Genomic DNA, 20,144 nt, shown 5'->3' on the forward strand with positions numbered 1-20,144 from the left:
CACCATGTATAAATACACAATGGTGGTGATCAGTGACAAAGCAGGGATAAAAAACAGCCAGATCTCTTAGTAACGGGAGGACATAATACACACACTACACTTGTTAGGCACACCCTTTGATCACCCCCTAGATATTAACTTCTTCCCAGCCAGTGTCAATAGTACAGTGACAGTGTACAGTATTATATCTGATCACTGTATTAGTGTCACTATTGTTGTCAGTGTCACTTAGACAGTTAGTGTAACTCCCAGGGAGAATCTGTTAGTGCCAGATTGCCCACCACACTATCACAGTCCCACTATAATTCTATGATCACTGTCATTACCAGTACAGTGTCAAAGCTGCAAAACCTCATTAACACCATTACATCATAAAACATTTACAGGGCCGATTCCTGAATAGCCCCTTATTCATCCACCAATGAAATGCCAGAATATCCTGGTCAGGGGGGAATCTGGGGTTGAGGAAGAAATGCTCTAAAGGGTGTAAGACCGAATAATAATATAATATATATATATATATATATATATATATATATATATATATATATATATATATATATATATATATATATATATAGTCAGGTCCATAAATATTGGGACATCGACACAATTCTAATCTTTTTGGCTCTATACATCACCACAATGGATTTGAAATGAAATAAACAAGATGTGCTTTAACTGCAGACTTTCAGCTTTAACTTGAAGGTATTTACATCCAAATCAGGTGAGCAGTGTAGGAATTACAACAGTTTGTATATGTGTAAAGTAGTGAGTGTACAGCTTGTATAACAGTGTAAATTTGCTGTCCCCTCAAAATAACTCAACACACAGCCATTAATGTCTAACCCGCTGGCAACAAAAGTCAGTACACCCCTAAGTGAAAATCTCCAAATTGCGCCCAAAGTGTCAATATTTTGTGTGGCCACCATTATTTTCCAGCACTGCCTTAACCCTCTTGGGCATGGAGGTCACCAGAGCTTCACAGGTTGTCACTGGAGTCCTCTTCCCCTCCTCCATGATGACATCACAGAGCTGGTGGATGTTAGAGACCTTGCGCTCCTCCACCTTCCGTTTGAGGATGTCCCACAGATTATCAATAGGGTTTAGGTCTGGAGACACGCTCGGCCAGTCCATCACCTTTACCCTCAGCTTCTTTAGCAAGGCAGTGTTCATCTTGGAGGTGTGTTTGGGGTGGTTATCATGTTGGAATACTGCCCTGCGGTCCAGTCTCTGAAGGGAGGGGATCATGCTCTGCTTCAGTATGTCACAGTACATGTTGGCATTCATGGTCCCCTCAATGATCTGTAGCTCCCCAGTGCCGGCAGCACTCATGCAGCCCCAGACCATGACACTCCCACCACCATGCTTGAATGTAGACAAGACACACTTGTCTTTGTCCTTCTCACCTGGTTGCCGCCACACACGCTTGTCACCATCTGAACCAAATAAGTTTACCTTGGTCTCATCAGACCACAGGACATGGCTCCAGTAATCCATGTCCTTAGTCTGCTTGTCTTCAGCAAACTGTTTGTGGACTTTCTTGTGCATCATCTTTAGAAGAGGCTTCCTTCTGGGACAACAGCCATGCAGACCAATTTGATGCAGTGTGCGGCGTATGGTCTGAGCACTGACAGGCTGACCCCCCACCCCTTCAACCTCTGCAGCAATGCTGGCAGCACTCATACGTCTATTTCCCAAAGACAACCTCTGGATATGACGCTGAGCACGTGACCTCAACTTCTTTGGTGGACCATGGTGAGGCCTGTTCTGAGAGGAACCTGTCCTGTTATACCGCTGTATGGTCTTGGCCACCGTGCTGCAGCTCAGTTTCAGGGTCTTGGCAATCTTCTTATAGCCTAGGCCATCTTTATGTAGAGCAACAATTCTTTTTTTCAGATCCTCAGAGAGTTCTTTGCCATGAGGTGCCATGTTGAACTTCCAGTGACCAGTATGAGAGAGTGAGAGCAATAACATCAAATTTAACACACCTGCTCCCCATTCACACCTGAGACCTTGTAACACTAATGAGTCACATGACATCAGGGAGGGAAAATGGCTAATTGGGCCCAATTTGGGCATTTTCACTTAGGGGTGTACTGACTTTTGTTGCCAGCGGTTTAGACATTAATGGCTGTGTGTTGAGTTTTTTTGAGAGGACAGAAAATTTACACGGCTATACAAGCTGTACACTCACTACTTTACATTGTAGCAAAGTGTCATTTCTTCAGAGATGTCACATGAAAAGATAGAAGAAAATATGAAATGTGAAATTCATAAATTTGAAATTTCGAAAACCCGAAAATTTGAATACCTGAAATAATAACTAACTATTAAATTATAGGTATTGGAATTCCCTTTCAAATTTGGCTGTTAGTGAATGTAAAGAATACAAAAATATCTGAAGTTACGGATTATCCGAAATAACGAATGCCACATCTAAACAAATGGAATGTAACAAATTAATAATAATAAATAACAATAATAATAATACAAATTTTGTTTTATTATTATTAATCAATTAATTTCGTTCCATTTGTTTAGATGCAGCATTCGTTATTTTGGATAATTCGTAACTTTGGATAAATTCATATTCGTTAAGTTTACTAACAGCCAAATTTGATAGGAAATTCCAATACCTATAATTTAATAGTTATTTATTATTAGTTAGTTAGTTATTATTTAGAATTTTCGGATTTTTGTTCTTTCTAATTTTCGGATTTTCTTTCTAATCTTCTAATTTTCAAATTTTCCAATTTACGAATTTACAAATTGCGTTCATAATGAATGACCCGAAAAACGAAAAGAAAAAAAACGTAATAAAACGAAAATGTACAACTTTTTCGGCAGTGCACATGTCTACTGAATGTATAACAGAAAGTATCATTGTTATCTTATTTTCTTGTTTCTGTTTTTTTTGTGAAAAATCTTACTAAAAATTATTGAAACAAAGAAATTTACATGAATAACATAAACATAATACAACAATAACAATGGATTTACTGTACAGAGTATTGATTGTGTATATATATATATATTTCTCTGCTCAAGGCAGGGCGGTCTTCTCATGCCGGCTTTGAGTAAACAATGCCTCTGTTAGGTAGAAGGCAGCAGGGATATTGCAGGAAAGTCCCATCTCTAAAGTTTCTAGAGAAGAAACAGATAACCGGCGATTTAAAGGGCTTGTAACCCCTCATGCATCCTATGCATTAAGGTAAAAAAACACCTGGCAGTGACTGGCCCCCCAGCCCCCCATTTTACTTACCTGAGCCCTGGAATTTCACCCGGTGGGGACACGCTGTCCCTCTGCCCGGGGCTTCTCGGCTCTTGATTAGATAGATGGCTAGCAGTGCAGCCATTGGCTCCCACTGCTGTCAATCAAATCCAATTACCCGGGGGGCGGGGCCGAGTCATACATTCGGCGAATATGGATGCCGAATGCTGGACTCGGGAGCACGCCCGCAAGGTGACCCCCCGGGAAAGCGCTTCTCCTAAGGGGTTATCTGATGTGGGGAGGAGCCACAAGAGCCTCCAAGGGAACCCAGAAGACAAGGCAAAACAAGCTGCACAGTGGAGGTACGTATGATATGTTTGTTATTTTAAAAAAAGTAATCAAGGCTTTACAATCACTTTAACTCTTTAAATCACTTTTACTGGGGCTTAATTCAGCGTTTATTTAGGTTTCTGTTGTGTTCACCAGCCCACCTGACCCAGCAGGCTATGAGTTCTGATGAATTATTGTCCCTGGATGCAGACTTCCTCCAGGGTTGAATATTCGCAGGTAATCGTTCCACGGGCGGTTACATGTGAGTGGCCGTGATTGGCTGTGGGAGATGTCAGCCTTCCATTGCTTTCAATTGGACTACTTCCCGCAGCTGATCACCAGGAACCTCTGCTGGGTCTCTTGCATGTGATCACTAACAGCCCCATTTAGAAGCGTGAATGGGGCCTAAAGAAGAAAAAAACACTCCACATGTGATAACAGAATCAGGGAAAGGTTTGGAGGTACAAATATTTTTTAAGGTGAAAGTAAGTCCATAAAGGGCAATAGTCAATATCCCTTATCCTTACAAAGTTTAACTGTGACTTCCACTTTCCACTTTGTGTATATATAGATCAGTCCTACTTGGATGGGGCAGCCTCGAAACGTGTCGCCCCTGTGCATTCTTCCAGCTTGTGACATTTGAAACAGATACAATGCTGAAATATCTTGGTGCCAGCTTAGGCACAGGCAAATGTGAGTTTTACTTTATCACCTTGTACACCACATATTATAACATTAAATATCGGTTGCGCTATGAGAGTGTCTCTGATCTTTTGTGATTGATTGGAGATAAGACAGCAAGGAGGAGAGTGGAGACACGGAGCTTGGGATTGTTAGACCAAAGCGCAGGCAGACCTACAAAGTATTTGGGTCAAAGCTTTCAAAGCAGACCTACAAAGCTTTGGGTCAAAGGGTGGAATCACAGGAGAACACATTTTCCAACACAGTCTATCACATGATTAAGATTGGAGCACAAATTGGAGTTCTTGGACTCATCACGATTCACACTGATGGAAATTGGCGTCTGTACTGGATGGTCACATGGTCATTAAATATTTAGAGTTTGTTGTATTATTATATTTCACAGTTTTAACCCCTTCACTCCTAAGGGGAAAACAAATCTTAATGCCTAAGCCCAATTTTGCAACTTTGACACAACTTGAACCTGTAAATAACAAGAAAGCCAGGCGCATGGATGTGTCCAAAGATACCATGTGGTTGGGGGATATTAGACTCCGGCCGCTGCTCCCAAACTCTATAGACCAGATGAGAAAAAAACAAGAAAATCAACACAAGGAGACTTGTTTCCATCAATCCACCAGAACAGAGCTCCTTGTGGTGATTTTCTTGTTAGTAAACCTGTACAGATCATCACAACTACTCTGTGAATCCAGGTGGATTATACCGCGTTTTTTTCAGGACAAATTGGGCTTTCATATGGTGGTAAATGGTAATAGATGTCTCCTGATTTTTTTTTATTATCTAAGGAAATCTAAGGAAAAATAGTAAAAAAAAAAACCTTTTTTTTAAAAAAAAAATGTAACTATATATTTCTTGCTACTACCATAACCTACCACCAAAGAACAACCCAAAATAAATAAATGTGCCTGCTCCTGACAATCGCAGCGATACTACATGTGTATTAGACATGTGCACTGACAGAAAATTTGTTCGTTTTCGTTTCGTTCATTTTTTTGCTTTTTTCGGAAATTCGTAAATTTGTAAATTCAAAAATTCGGAATTCTGAATTAGAAAATTTGAAAATCCAAATTTTTGAATTCCGAATTTTCAAATTCTGAATTTTCGAATTTCCGAGTTTCGAATTTTCCAATTTTCCAATTTCCGAAATTTCGAAATTTTGAATTTTTGTAAATTTGAAAATTCGAAAATTCGAAATTTCGGAAATTGAGAAATACCACGGGCAGCTGTAGTATTTACAAGTTAGTGTAGTGTGTCCTCTGCACCCTTCCAATTGGATCTACAAATTAGGCTCTCATGTGCCCCATGGTTTGAATGTTGACTGGGACATCAACAGTTTTATTAATAACAGTTGATGTCCCCTCCACCAAAAATTCTTCACCATACGTCCTTCTAATTTTGTGGTCAAATAGGATGGTTAGATGACTTTAGGGACACATAATCATCATATGCTGTCTGATATTAAGGTTAAATTGAATGGTTTAGAAGCCCTTAGGGATACATATGTTGTGTATGCATGTGTGGTTCTATAAACCTCATATTTGAAATTTTTTATATTTTAACAATTTTCGAATTATGATTATATTGTTTTTATTATTATATATACTATTTCTGAATTCTTGGGATGCCGAGGAATCGCATCTACTTAATTAAATTTTCATTTTTTATATTTATGGGGATTTTGTTATGATCCACAAGATGGCGCTGTGCATTTAATTCTTAGTTTGCTGATTAGGAACAACTGTTTGCCTTGACTGATGGGCATACTCTTTTACGAATGGCTGCACAGGTCATTCTTTCAGTTAACCTATGGTGAGACATGTTTTGTTTACCAATGGGTGTACAGGTCATGTCTATCTGACCTATGGCAACGCTTCCTTGACTTTTATTTGGACTATTTAAAGAGCAACATTAGGCATGTGAACATACCCCTGATGATGTCATTTATGACGAAACGATAGTCAGGATAGTCACATACACTGCTGCTACACCTGTGCGATCGCTGCTTGAAACTCACAAGGAATTTATCTGTTTGATCTGTGGATTGTTACATGATCATAGCTTGGACTTTTATGAAAGTGTACTGTATAATAAACCAGATGTTGAGACAGTATCACACTGTATGGAGTCTTTTTGTCTCCTAAACATTCTGCTATCGAGGCTTCCTAATACTGCATCCTGTATCCTGAGTTGCTGTGAACCTCCCGGTGTATACTATTAGGGATGAGTTGAACACCCCCTGGTTCGGTTCGCACCAGAACATGTGAACAGACAAAAAATTTGTGTGAACACCATCAAAAGTGCTCATTTTAAAGGCTTATATGCAAGTCCTTGCCATAGAAAGTGTTTGGGGACCCGGGTCCTGCCCCAGGGGCATGCATCAATGCAAAAAAAAAGTTTTTAAAACGGCCATTTTTTCAGGAAGCTGTGATTTTAATAATGCTTAAAGTGAAACAATACAAATGAAATATTCCTTTAAATGTTGTGCCTGTTGGGTCCCCTTAGTCTGCCAGTAAAATAACGCATCTTTCCCATGTTTATAACAGTACCACAGCGAAATAACGTTTCTAAAGGAAAAACGTCATTTAAAACTGCTCACGGCTGTAATATACACATAAAAGACATTGAAAAAAACTGTGTGGGTCCCCCCAGTCCATTACCTTCAGGTCTAGTATGTATATCAAAGGGAACTCCATGCCAAAATAAAAAAAAATGATGTGGGGGCCCCCAAAATCTATATCAGGCCCTTCAGGTCTGGTATGGATTTTAAGGGGAACCCCAAGCAAAATTAAAAAAAAATGGCGTGGGGGTCCCCAAAAATCCATACCAGACCCTGATCCGAGCATGCAACCTGGCAGGCCGCAGGAAAAGGGAGAATAAAAGAGCGACCCCCCTCCTAAACCGTACCAGGCCACATGTCCTCAACATGGGGAGGGTGCTTTGGGGTCCCCCCAAAGCACCTTGTCTCCATGTTGAGGGGGACAAGAGCCTCATCCCCGCAACCCTTGCCCGGTGGTTGTGGGAGTCTGCGGGTGGGGGGCTTATCAGAATCTGGATGCCCCCAGATCCCGGCCCCAGCCTATGTGAATGGGTATGGGGTGCATCATACTCCTACCCATTCACCAAAAAAGTGTCAAAAAAGTAAAAAACGACAGCAGACAGTTTTTGACAATTCATTTGACAATTAAAAAGAAAGTTTCCCGGGATGTAAATCCATCGTCAATCATGGCGCTGACGATCCTGAGAAAAAAAAAATGGAAAAACTCTGCCTCCTTTTCGTGGTGACAGCTGTTAAATAGCCAAGGGCTGGGCCACCTGGTGATGTAAATGGGTGACCCCGCCCCCATTTGACGTCACATGAGTTCTTCCTTTTTTTTTCTGGACCGTTGGCACCGTGATTGAAGATGGATGGACATCGCAGGACACTTTTTTTTTAATAAAGGGATTGTCAAAAACTCTCTCCTGTCATTTTTACTTTTTTAACACTTTTTTTGGTGAATGAGTAGGGATACAATGTACCCAATACCCATTCACATGGGTGGGCGGAATCTGGGGGCCCCCTTGTTAAAGGGGGCTTCCAGATTCCGATAAGCTACTCGCTCGCAGACACCCTCAACCACCGGGCAAGGGTTGTGGGGGTGAGGCCCTTGTCCCCAAAGCACCCTCCCCATGTTGAGGGCATGTGGCCTGGTATGGTTCAGGAGGGGGGGTGCTCTCTGCCCCCCCCCTTTTCCTGCAGCCTGCCAGGTTGCATGCTTGGATAAGGGTCTGGTATGGATTTTGGGGGGGACCCCCACGCCATTTTTTTTCTAATTTTGGTGCAGGGTTCCCCTTATCCATTTCAATACACTGTGCTATATAAACTGCACTGCCTGCATTGCCTGAATATATAGGCTACACTGAATGCAGAGTGTGTGTGTGTGTGTATATATATATATATATATATATATACACTGCCAACACTAACTAACCTGCCTGCCTAATATATCTCCGTCCACACACTATACACAGGTGCCATGTAAGCAGCCTTATATAGTGTGGGGTGTAAACTAAGTCCCCCAGAGCCATGATTGGCCAAAGGCACCCTGTCTTTGGCCAATTATGGCTCTTTCAGCAGAGCACGCTGTGATTGGCCAAAACATGCAGGTTTGGCCAGGTACCATCCATCGCCATAGGAGAGGAACATCCAGATTTCCTTCTCGGCAGATCAGAGATCCAACCAAGCGCTGCATGACCTCTCTGAGAAAGGGGGTCGCTGACTTTCTGGTAAGCCTTTATTTTTGATTATGGTGTAATGGATGTGATTAAGAAATGTGATCATGGTGAAATTTATATTCAAATACTTGCTTTATATACCTAACATATATATATCAGCTTCTACACTTAATAAGACATATTCAGATTTTTGCAAAGCTCACCCTTCCCTTGCTAAGGAACTGAACTGCAACAGTTAACAGAAGTTTGTGCCTGCTTCCCAGAATACATTCAGAATATAACATAACATAACATAACACCAATGGATTAAAAGAAGCAAGAAATGCTGCAGAAATGCTGCAAGAACAAAGCTACTTCCTCAAATGAGCACCCAGCTAAAACCAATGTTTTATCACTATATGTATTTTTATATTTGTGGTTTGTATGCACCAGTCTTGTTGACGTATCTCAATCTTTAATGTAATTGTATAAAAGTCTTGAGAAGCGGAAATATTAAACAGAAGTTTTTTTATTCTGAACTAAGTGTCAGCTTAATCACTTCAAAGCGTGCATGCTTTTATATTCAATCTGATCAGGGGTATATATAATAATATCAGACTTATGTTCTGATCCAAAACAATGGTGATGGGTGTCAGGCCGTCAGGTGTATGATCATCATTTCCAAACACTCTTTTTTTTCCCATGGGACTTTCTTTGATGAAATCCAGCTCTATATGAATTTTTTGTTTGCACTTTATTCACATGAGATGTAATTTTGCATATCTGTCTTCAGACTTTATTCACAGTTATTATTATTATCTATAATTGATTGTCTCCATATTAGTATATTTGTTTGCATTTGCACAAATGTACTTTTATATACAGTGGGGACGGAAAGTATTCAGACCCCCTTAAATTTTTCACTCTTTGTTATATTGCAGCCATTTGCTAAAATCATTTAAGTTAATTTTTTTCCTCATTAATGTACACACAGCACCCCATATTGTACACACAGCACCCCATATTGTATACACAGCACCCCATATTGTACACACAGCACCCCATATTGTACACACAGCCCCCCATATTGTACACACAGCACCCCATATTGTACACACAGCACCTCATATTGTACACACAGCACCTCATATTGTACACACAGCACCCCATATTGTACACACAGCTCCCATATTGTACACACAGCACCCCATATTGTACACACAGCACCCCATACTGTACACACAGCCCCCCATATTGTACACACAGCGCCCCATATTGTACACACAGCACCCCATATTGACAGAAAAACACAGAATTGTTGACATGTTTGCAGATTTATTAAAAAAGAAAAACTGAAATATCACATGGTCCTAAGTATTCAGACCCTTTTCTCAGTATTTAGTAGAAGCCCCTTTTGATCTAATACAGGCATGAGTCTTTTTGGGAAAGATACAAGTTTTTCACACCTGGATTTGGGGATCCTCTGCCATTCCTCCTTGCAGATCCTCTCCAGTTCTGTCAGGTTGAATAGTAAACGTTGATGGACGGCCATTTTTAGGTCTCTCCAGAGATGCTCAATTGGGTTTAAGTCAGGGCTCTGGCTGGGCCATTCAAGAACAGTCACAGAGTTGTTGTGAAGCCACTCCTTCGTTATTTTAGCTGTGTGCTTAGGGTCATTGTCTTGTTGGAAGGTAAACCTTCAGCCCAGTCTGAGGTCCTGAGCACTCTGGAGAAGGTTTTCGTCCAGGATATCCCTGTACTTGGCCGCATTCATCTTTCCCTCGATTGCAACCAGTCAACCTATCCCTGCAGCTGAAAAACACCTCCACAGTATGATGCTGCCATCACCATGCTTCACTGTTGGGACTGTATTGAACAGGTGATGAGCAGTGCCTGTTTTTCTCCACACTTATACCGCCTAGAATTAAGGCCAAAAAGTTCTATCTTGGTCTCATCAGACCAGAGAATCTTATTTCTCACCATCTTGGAGTCCTTCAGGTGTTTTTTTAGCAAACTCCATGCGGCTTTCATGTGTCTTGCACTGAGGAGAGACTTCCGTTGGGCCACTCTGCCATAAAGCCCCGACTGGTGGAGGGCTGCAGTGATGGTTGACTTTCTACAACTTTCTCCCATCTCCCGACTGCATCTCTGGAGCACAGCCACACTGATCTTTGGGTTCTTCTTTACCTCTCTTACCATGTCTCTTTTCCCCTGATAGCTCAGTTTGGCCGGACGGCCAGCTCTAGGAAGGGTTCCGGTCCTCCCAAACGTCTTCCATTTAAGGATTATGGAGGCCACTGTGCTCTTAGGAACCTTAAGTGCAGCAGAATTTTTTTGTAACCTTGGCCAGATCTGTGCCTTGCCACAATTCTGTCTCTGAGCTCTTCAGGCATTCCTTTGACCTCATGATTCTCATTTGCTCTGACATGCACTGTGAGCTGTAAGGTCTTATATAGACAGTTTTGTGGCTTTCCTAATCAAGTCCAATCAGTATAATCAAAAACAGCTGGACTCAAATGAAGGTGTAGAACCATCTCAAGGATGATCAGAAGAAATGGACAGCACCTGATATATATATATGAGTGTCACAGCAAAGGGTCTGAATACTTAGGACCATGTGATATTTCAGTTTTTCTTATTTAATTCATCTGCAAAATGTCAAAAATTCTGTGTTTTTCAGTCAATATGGGGTGCTGTGTGAACATTAATGAGGGAAAAAATAAACTTAAATGATTTTAGCAAATGGCTGCAATATAACAAAGAGTGAAAAATGTAATTTTGTCTGAATATTTTCCGTCCCCACTGTATATCTTTTTATTTTTAGCGCTGCACACTTTTTACATATAAGGGGGGGATATGATTACCATGTATAAATACATAAGGGGGGATATGATCTCCATGTATAAATACATAAGGGGGGATATGATCTCCATGTATAAATACATAAGAGGGATATGATCTCCATATATAAATACATAAGGGGGGGATATGATCTCCATGTATAAATACATAAGAGGGATATGATCTCCATATATAAATACATAAGGGGGGGATATGATCTCCATGTATAAATACATAAGGGGGGGATACGGTCATCATGTATAAATACATACAGGGTATCATCCCGATAGTATCCATACTAAGTAAGTGTCAGTATTTTTATAATACATCCTTGATCTGTCTGTGTTGTTGACAGAACCTAGTAATTACTCGTGTAGTTGTGGATTCTGTATTCATTTTTTTTTGGAAAAGAGGAGCTCCTTTCGGACTTTGTTTTTGGACTTTTTATATGCCTTTTTTAGGATGCCATTAGAGTATCCTCTAGCATGCAATCTTGTCCTCAATACAAGTGCCTCCCTCTCGAACAGGACATCGCTAGAGCAATTGCGTCTAGCCCTGATGTATTGTCCAAAAGGGATGGATGCTAACAGGGGTTCAGGGTGAAAACTAGAGGCTTCAAGGATGGTATTCCCTGCTGTGGGCTTTCTGTAAATCTCACTCTGAAGGGAGCCATCAGAATCTTTAATGATTGTCAAATCCAGAAATGAATTTTTAGATACATTATAAATCATGGTAAAGTGAAGATTGAATGTATTGCTTAAGTTGGTATATTTAAGAACTTCAGAAAAGGGTGCAGCAGAGTCGTCCCATAGCATGACAATGTCGTCGATGTAGCGATACCAGGCTGTAGCATGCCTGGAATATCTGCATGTAACTTCATCAGAAAACATCAATCTCCCCCACTCCCCCAGGTACAGGTTAGCGTATGCCGGGGCACAACAAGTGCCTATAGCCACGCCCTGCACCTGGAGGTAGTTGGAGCCATCAAAGGAAAAGTATTTTTAAAATAAATTCAATAGATGACACAATGAATTCAACCAATGGACCAGTGTATCTGCCTGAGCGTAGCAGTGTGTGTCTTATGACCAAAAGGTCTAAGTCATGGGGGATCGAACTATACAAGACCTCCTCGTCAATAGCGACTAGGGATGAGCCAAACACCCCCCTGGTTCAGTTCGCACCAAAACATGCAAACAGGCAAAAAATTCAGGAGAACACACGAACACCGTTAAAGTCTATGGGACACGAACGTGAAAAATCAAAAGTGCTAATTTTAAAGGCTTATATGCAAGTTATTGTCATAAAAAGTGTTTGGGGACCTGGGTCCTGCCCCAGGGGACATGTATCAATGCAAAAAATGTTTTTAAAAATGGAGCATCCCTGGTGGCACTGGCAGTGGTAGGCAGTGGAGTGGGCACTGATTGGCAGCTGCCTGGGCACTGATTGGTATTTCCCTGGGGGTCTAGGGGGCATACCTGGTGATCCAGTGTGGTGGCCATCCTGGTGGTCCTGGGTGGCTTCCCTGGTGGTCCTGGGTAGGATCCGAGGGGGGGCTGTGCTGATGAACAATCAGCACAGACCCCCCCTGTCAGGAGAGCAGCTGTTCGGCTCTCCTCTACTCACGTCTGTCAGACGCGAGTGAGGAAAAGCCAATCACCGGCTCTTCCTATTTACATCGTGATCAGCTGTGATTGGACATGGCTGATCACCTGGTAAAGAGTCTCTGTCAGAGACTCTTTACCTAGATCGGTGTTGCAGGGCATCAGACTGACACCCCGCAACAACGATCGCCGCGATGCGCGCCCCCGGGGGCGTGCAGCGGCTCGATATCCTGATCACTTCATATGACGTCCGGTCAGGAATATCAAACCACTTTGCCGCCGTCATTTTGTAATAGGGCGGGTGGCAAGTGGTTAAATATCATGCCTGTGAAGTGGCGCATTTTTCTCATGTTTAGAACAGTCTGAGAGCAAAATGACATTACTAAAGGAAAAATTGTCATTTAAAACTGGCAATATAGATAAAACTCATTGAAAAAAAGACCATGGGATCCCACCCCAGTCCATTACCAGACCCTTTGGGCCTGGTATGAATATTAAGAGGAACCCCGAACCAAAATAAAAAAAAATTGTGTGGGGGTCCCCCTAAAATCCATACCAGGCCCTTCAGGCCTGATATGGAAACTTAGGGGAACCCTGCACCAAAAAAAATGACGTAGGGCCCCCCTAAAATCCATACCACACCCTTATCTGAGCACGCAACCTGGCAAGCTGCAGGAAAAGAGGGGGGATGAGAGAGTGCCCCCCCTCCTGAACCGTACCAGGCCACATGCCCTCAAAATGGGGAGGGTGCTTTGGGGTTTGACCAGGTCAGGTCTGACAAGGACCTCATCCCCACAACCCTTGCTCAGTGGTTGTGGGGGTATGCGGGCCGGGGGCTTATTGGAATCTGGAAGCCCCTTTAACAAGGGGACCCTCAGATTCTGGCCTCCCCCCATTGTACCCCTACCATTTCACAAAAAAAATTTCAAAAATGGTAAAAAAGACAAGAGACAGCTTGGGACACGTCTTTTATTAAAAAATAAAAAAATAAAAATGTTCTGCAATGTAAATTCACCCAACCCGATGGACAGAAAAAAAAAGCCGCAACCATTCCGCCTCATGGAAGGCTCCTGCCGGCTGACGCTTCTTGGTGACAGTTCTTATATAGCTGAGGGTGTGGCCACCTGGTGATGTAAACGGGTGACCCCATCCCCCTCTGACACCACGGTAACGCCGTGGTGTCAGAGGGAGGCGGGGTCATCCGTTTACGTCACCAGGTGGCCACGCCCTCAGCTATATAAGAACTGTCACCCAGAAGAAGCGTCAGCCGGCAGGAGCCTCCCATGGAGGCGGAACGGTTGCGGCTATTTTTTTCTTTTTCGGTCTATCGGACGGCATGAATTTACATTGTGGAACATTTTTATTCTTTAATAAAGGACTTGTCCCAAGCTGTCTCTTGTGTTTTTTACCATTTTTGACACTTTTTTGTGAAATGGTGCCATTTCACCATTACCAATTCACATGGGGGGAGGCCGGGATCTGGGGGTCCCCTTGTTAAAGGGGGCTTCCAGATTCTGATAAGCCCCCCCGCCCGCATACCTCCACAACCACCAGGCAAGGGTTGTGGGAATGAGGCCCTTGGTGCCCCTCTTTTCCTGCAGCCTGCCAGTTTGTGTGCTCAGATAAGTGTCTGGTATGGATTTTGGGGGGCCCCTATGCCGTTTTTTTTTTAAATTTTGGTTTGAGGTTCCCCTTAATATTCATACCAGACCCGAAGGGCCTGGTAATGGACTGAGGGGGGAACCCATGCTCTTTTTTACAATGAGTTTTATCTATATTGCCGAGACCCGACAATTCATTACAGCCTCGATCAGTTTTAAATGACAATTTTACCTTTAGAAATGTCATATTGCTGTGGTATTGTTCTAAACACGGGAAAAATGCGCCACTTTACAGGCATACTATAGACACCCCCCAAGCACGATTTTCAAAGGAATATTTAATTTTTATTGTTTCACTTTAAGCATTAAAAAAAATCACTGATCCAGAAAAAATGGCAGTTTTAAAAAAAAAAATTAGCATTAATACATGTCCCCTGGGGCAGGACCCGGGTCCCCAAACACTTTTTATGACAATAACTTGCATATAAGCCTTTAAAATGAGCACTTTTGATTTTTCATGTTCGTGTCCTATAGACTTTAATGGTGTTCCGGCGGCTTTCGAATTTGCCGCGAACACCGCATATTGTTTGCTGTTCGGCGAACAGGCGAACACCCAATGTTTGAGTCAATCTTACATTCAACTCGAACATCTGGCTCATCCCTATTGACGACCAGTAAGTTGTCGCCATTGACATGGAGGCCATCCAAAATCTGAAGAAGGTGGATAGTATCTTTAGTGTATGATGGAAAAGCTTCCACCAATGGTTGGAGCAATCTATCAACAAATTTGCTAAGGTTATCCGTGAGACTACCACTGCCCGACACAATTGGTCTGCCAGGTGGCTTTTGAATGTTCTTATGGACTTTTGGAAGTGCATAGAACGTCGCTTCACGTAGGAAGGCCGTCCTAATGTATTCCCAAGTATTTTTGTCAATAATGTTATGGTAGAAGGCCTGGTCGACTAACACATAGAAATCTCTCACAAAATCATCAATCATAGATTTGGGTATACATCTATACCATTGTGAGTTGTCTAAGATATCATGACACATATTGACATAGTCAGCATTATTTTGTATTACAATATTTCCGCCTTTATCGCCTGGTTTAATTGTTACAGCTGGATTCTCTTTAAGTGACTGTAGTGCAAGCAGTTCATCATGTGTAAGATTACCATGTCCATGGGAGGAGTATTTGAGGCCCCGTATATCCCTCAAAACCAGTTATAAAAATGCAGCAGCATTTGGGTGTGTACTGGGTGTAGGATAAAGGCTTGATTTATTTTTCAGAGAAATAGTATTGGGCATGGATGATGTGGATGTAGAGATCATACCATCAACCTCCACTAAGATGGTCTCGAGGTCGAGGGAATCTATAAGATCCTTGGGTTCATTTTCCTCTAATAGTTCTGTGAGGCTTTCAATTGTTTCTAATTCAGTTGTAGTGGGGGTAGAGCATCTGACCAGTTGTGTCTTAGTATAGAGGCATTTCAATAAGAGGCTGGTACAATGTACAGAACCATCAAAGCACACTGGCTCAGTGATAAAGAATGGGCCGGCCCACTTAAATGTTGGTCATTGCCAGTGGAGAAGGACACTGCCTCATGTAAAGTAAGGAAAAAGGGGTAGTGTAGATTTATCCTTTAATTCAATAAAGTGTGAATGAATGAATGAATGAATGAATGAATGATTTGTATAGCGCTGCACATGCGAACTGAATCGCCTCAAGGCGCTAGATCTCTCCTGTGTTGTCCAGCTCCTTAGAAGAGGTAGGTCTTGACTTTCTTCCTGAAGGCCTGATGGTTTTCTTCCATGCGGATGTGGGTAGGTAGAGCGTTCCATAGCCGTGGTCCTTGGACTGCGAATCTTCGTTCTCCTTTTGTTTTGTAGCGGGTTTTTGGAATAAGGAGGAGGTTATGGTTAGAAGATCGAAGACTGCGATTGGGTGTGTAGCGTTTTATTTTCTCGCATAGGTATTGAGGAGCGTTTCCTTGTATACATTTGTGGGTGAGGCAGAGGGTCTTGAATGTGATCTGATTCTTTACGGATAGCCAATGTAGGCTCCTCAGGGAAGGGGAGATTCCCAGGGTTTTTTCCTGTTAACAGTCTTGCCGCCGTGTTTTGGATGAGTTGCAAGCGCGCAAGCTGATATTGGGGTAGTCCTTTGTAGAGGGAGTTTGCGTAGTCGAGTCTGGAATTGATGATTGTTCCAACTACTGCTGCTTTGTCCTCTTCTGGGATGAAGGAGATGAGTCTACGTAGCAGGCGGAGGAGATGGTGAGATTGGCTGACTACTGATCCTATTTGTGCATCCATTGACATTTCTGAGTCAAAAATGACTCCGAGACTCTTGGCTTTGGTGTAAGTCTGTATCATAAATAAAACTACTATGTCTAGGTGGCCTGCTGGATTGAAGACCACTAAAAGTAAAACAGAAATCAAAAACTTTCTCTTTTAGTTTTGGATAGAGTGAAGTGGAATTAGAGCCCCTGTCAGGTTTTATTCCTGTCTGTGCCCCCACTGGGGAGATTTACCCTCTATTTTTTCCTGGTGACAATTATCCTCCCAAGTAAACATAAAAGAAAATTGCAGCACTGAAATTTATGGTAAATCTTCCAGTGGGGGACACTAATTCAAGTGAATACCAGAGGTTTCCCTCACTTTTGAGGAATTTCCTCTCATTTCCTGTTGTCACTACAGGACAGGAAGTGAAGGAAAATCTCCCCAATAGGACACACATGAAAAAACTGACAAGGCTTAAAACCCTTCCCTACTCTATACAATATGGGGAAAAAAAGTTGTGCCTTCAGTTTTACTTTAAGGTACAAATTGGCACTTCATAGTCTTCATAGCAGACGCTAACTTTCTAAAAAATCCCATCAAAATGCTGACTTTTAGCATTTCCCTATCCTGGTGGTGCCTGAGGTCTTCCAGAACAGTATTGTTCCCCATAGACCAACAGCCAACTTTTTGTGGTCCTCTGATTTTATTATTATTATTAATATTATTAGTATTTTAATATTATTGTAGTTATTACAACATATTTTATTATTATAACAAGTTGTCCTCTGAGATGTATTATTATTATTATTATTATTTTGATATTATTGTAGAATTGTTATTACACCTTATTTGATTATTTTATTTTGATATTATCGTAAAATTGGTATTACACCATATTTTATTATTATAACAAGTTGTCCTCTGATATTATTATTATTATTATTATTATTATTATTATTATAATTATTATTAATATTATTATTATTGTAAAATTGTTATTACAACATATTTTATTATTATAACAAATTGTCCTCTGATGTTATTATTGTTGTTATTATTATTATTATTACTATTATTATTATTATTTAACATTATTATTTTATGATTATGACAAAGTTATAAGAGAAAAAACAGAAGCAGGTATTGTTTTCTTTTTTAAAGTGTTTTGTACTCATTACTTTGTCCTATAACCAATTAATAAAAACCGCGCTAACAAAGAATAGAACTTCAGTCGAGTTTTATTCAGAAATTATTTTGTGAACTGTAAACTTATTTTTATAAAAGAAACACAAAGAACTCTCAAGTGACGAAGGTGTTTTAAATGAGATCTTTAGAGACATTTAACAAGACTTAAAGCTTTGTATTCTTACAACATATCAGACTGTCCTGGGGGAATGCCAGCATTTTATACTGTATCTATATAAGATATTCATTGAATCAAATGTCTGCATAGAATCCCGAATATACCATGTGGGCACACCTTACATGTTTTCTTATTAATAATTTCTGAGATTTATATTTTTTCCTTACTGTTTATTGGTGATACATTTACACAGAGAGGGAATAAATAATATGACGAATCTCACAAAGATCATCACTCTTATTCTTGTGGGTCTATCAGACCATCCACCAACCATGAATGTACTTTTTGTGCTCTTCCTTCTCATCTATCTGATGACTCTTATCACAAACCTCATTATATTTTTCTTGGTCCTCACTGACTACCATCTGCACAACCCAATGTATTTTTTTCTCAGCAATTTGGCTTTTCTGGACATGTCTTATTCCTCAGTTAGTGGACCAAGGATGCTCTTCAACTTGGTCACCAAAAACCAATCTATAACCCTCCCTGCCTGTACAGCCCAAGTCTTTTTCTTTCTCTATCTTGCTTGCTCTGAGATCTTTTTGCTCTCGGCTATGTCCTATGACCGGTACGTCGCCATCTGCAAACCTCTACATTACACACAAATTATGTCCTGGAAGTTGTGCACTCATTTAGCTGTTGTAATTTGGGTCTTTGGGATTTTTCATTCCTTGTTCCATACTCTTTTTTTGCTCAGGTTGTCCTACTGTGGCCCAAATTCCATCCACAACTTCTTCTGTGACCTTCCACACTTGTTCCAGATTTCATGTACAGACCCAACAATAAACATAGTGCTTGTTTTCGCAGTGGGCGGCAGTGTGGCATTATCTGCCCTTCTTTTAACATTCCTTCCATATGTCCGTATTCTCAGCACGATTCTCCACATTCCTGGCAAAACTGGGAAGTTAAAAGCTTTCTCCACCTGCATATCACACCTCTCGGTGGTCTTCATCTTCTACAGCTCAATTATTTTTATTTACTTGATTCCCACCTCCAGCAATATGCTTAGTGTGAACAAACTGTTTTCAGTCCAGTATGCCGTAATTAACCCTTTGCTTAATCCCCTGATCTACAGCCTGAGGAATACAGACCTTAAGGCATCATTCAGGAGGACTTTCAGTCACCAAAAAAATTAATACATTAATAAATTAATAAATCCAGAACTATATCTGGAAACAAATTAGCCTTCACTTAAAAAAACAACAACGTTCTTATACATCCCCTCCTTTTTTTTTATTGTAACTGCTAAATTAGTCACCCCCAGATGTTGGAATTATCGAATTTCACTTCTCCTGTCTGATGGGACCAAAGAAAATATAAATTTTTAAGTTTCTGGAAAAATACAAGATTATTTTGTTTTTGTAAGGAAACTTATAGCTGAACTTTAAAAACACCAATATTTATAAATGTATTGTTCTTAATTAGTCAACTATACATTTAAAAGATAATAACTACCCCCCTCTCATTTCCTTGAAGTGTGAAATGTGTAGATGCATTTTCCCTATTTTGATGAAATTTTTCCTCATCCAAAACAGTACAAAATAAATGATGTTATATGGTATTTACATGGGGACAATGGGCTTTGGGAAGTACCCCTGCCCCAAAGCACTCCCCCGTGTTGAGGGCATGTGGCCTGGAATGATTCAGAAGGAGGGCTCGTTCCTCTCCCCCATTTTCTGGCCTGCCAGACTACATTCTCAGATAAGAGTCTGGTATGGATTTTGAGGGGGTCCACGCCGTATATTTTTGTTTTCCAGTTTGGTGTGGTGCTCCCCTTAAAATTCACCCCAGACCCGAAGGGCATTTTCCCTTTTTTAAGCACCTACCTGACATACATACACCTACCTGACATACATACACCCACCTAACATACATACACTGACCTCACCTACCTGAACTACATATACTGACCTACCTGACATACATACACTGACCTACCTGACATACATACACTGACCTCACCTACCTGACCTACATACGCTGACCTACCTGACATACATGCACCTACCTAACATACA

The 20,144-nt window shown here is 41.1% G+C and overlaps 1 protein-coding gene across 1 annotated transcript; it reads left to right on the forward strand.

Annotated features, from left to right (window-relative positions):
• Positions 1-18,335: 18,335 nt before the first annotated feature.
• Positions 18,336-19,262, forward strand: LOC141102400 (olfactory receptor 1E16-like). The gene has a single exon (XM_073591360.1). The coding sequence runs from the start codon at positions 18,336-18,338 to the stop codon at positions 19,260-19,262; it is 927 nt and encodes a 308-aa protein (XP_073447461.1).
• The last annotated feature ends 882 nt before the right edge of the window (positions 19,263-20,144 follow it).

Source organism: Aquarana catesbeiana, linkage group LG07, assembly GCF_042186555.1.
Source record: "Aquarana catesbeiana isolate 2022-GZ linkage group LG07, ASM4218655v1, whole genome shotgun sequence".
In the NCBI taxonomy this organism is placed as follows: domain Eukaryota; kingdom Metazoa; phylum Chordata; class Amphibia; order Anura; family Ranidae; genus Aquarana; species Aquarana catesbeiana.

Excerpts from the sequence above, each read along its gene's own strand:
- LOC141102400 (XM_073591360.1), top strand. The coding sequence starts at position 18,336 with ATGACGAATCTCACAAAGATCATCACTCTTATTCTTGTGGGTCTATCA.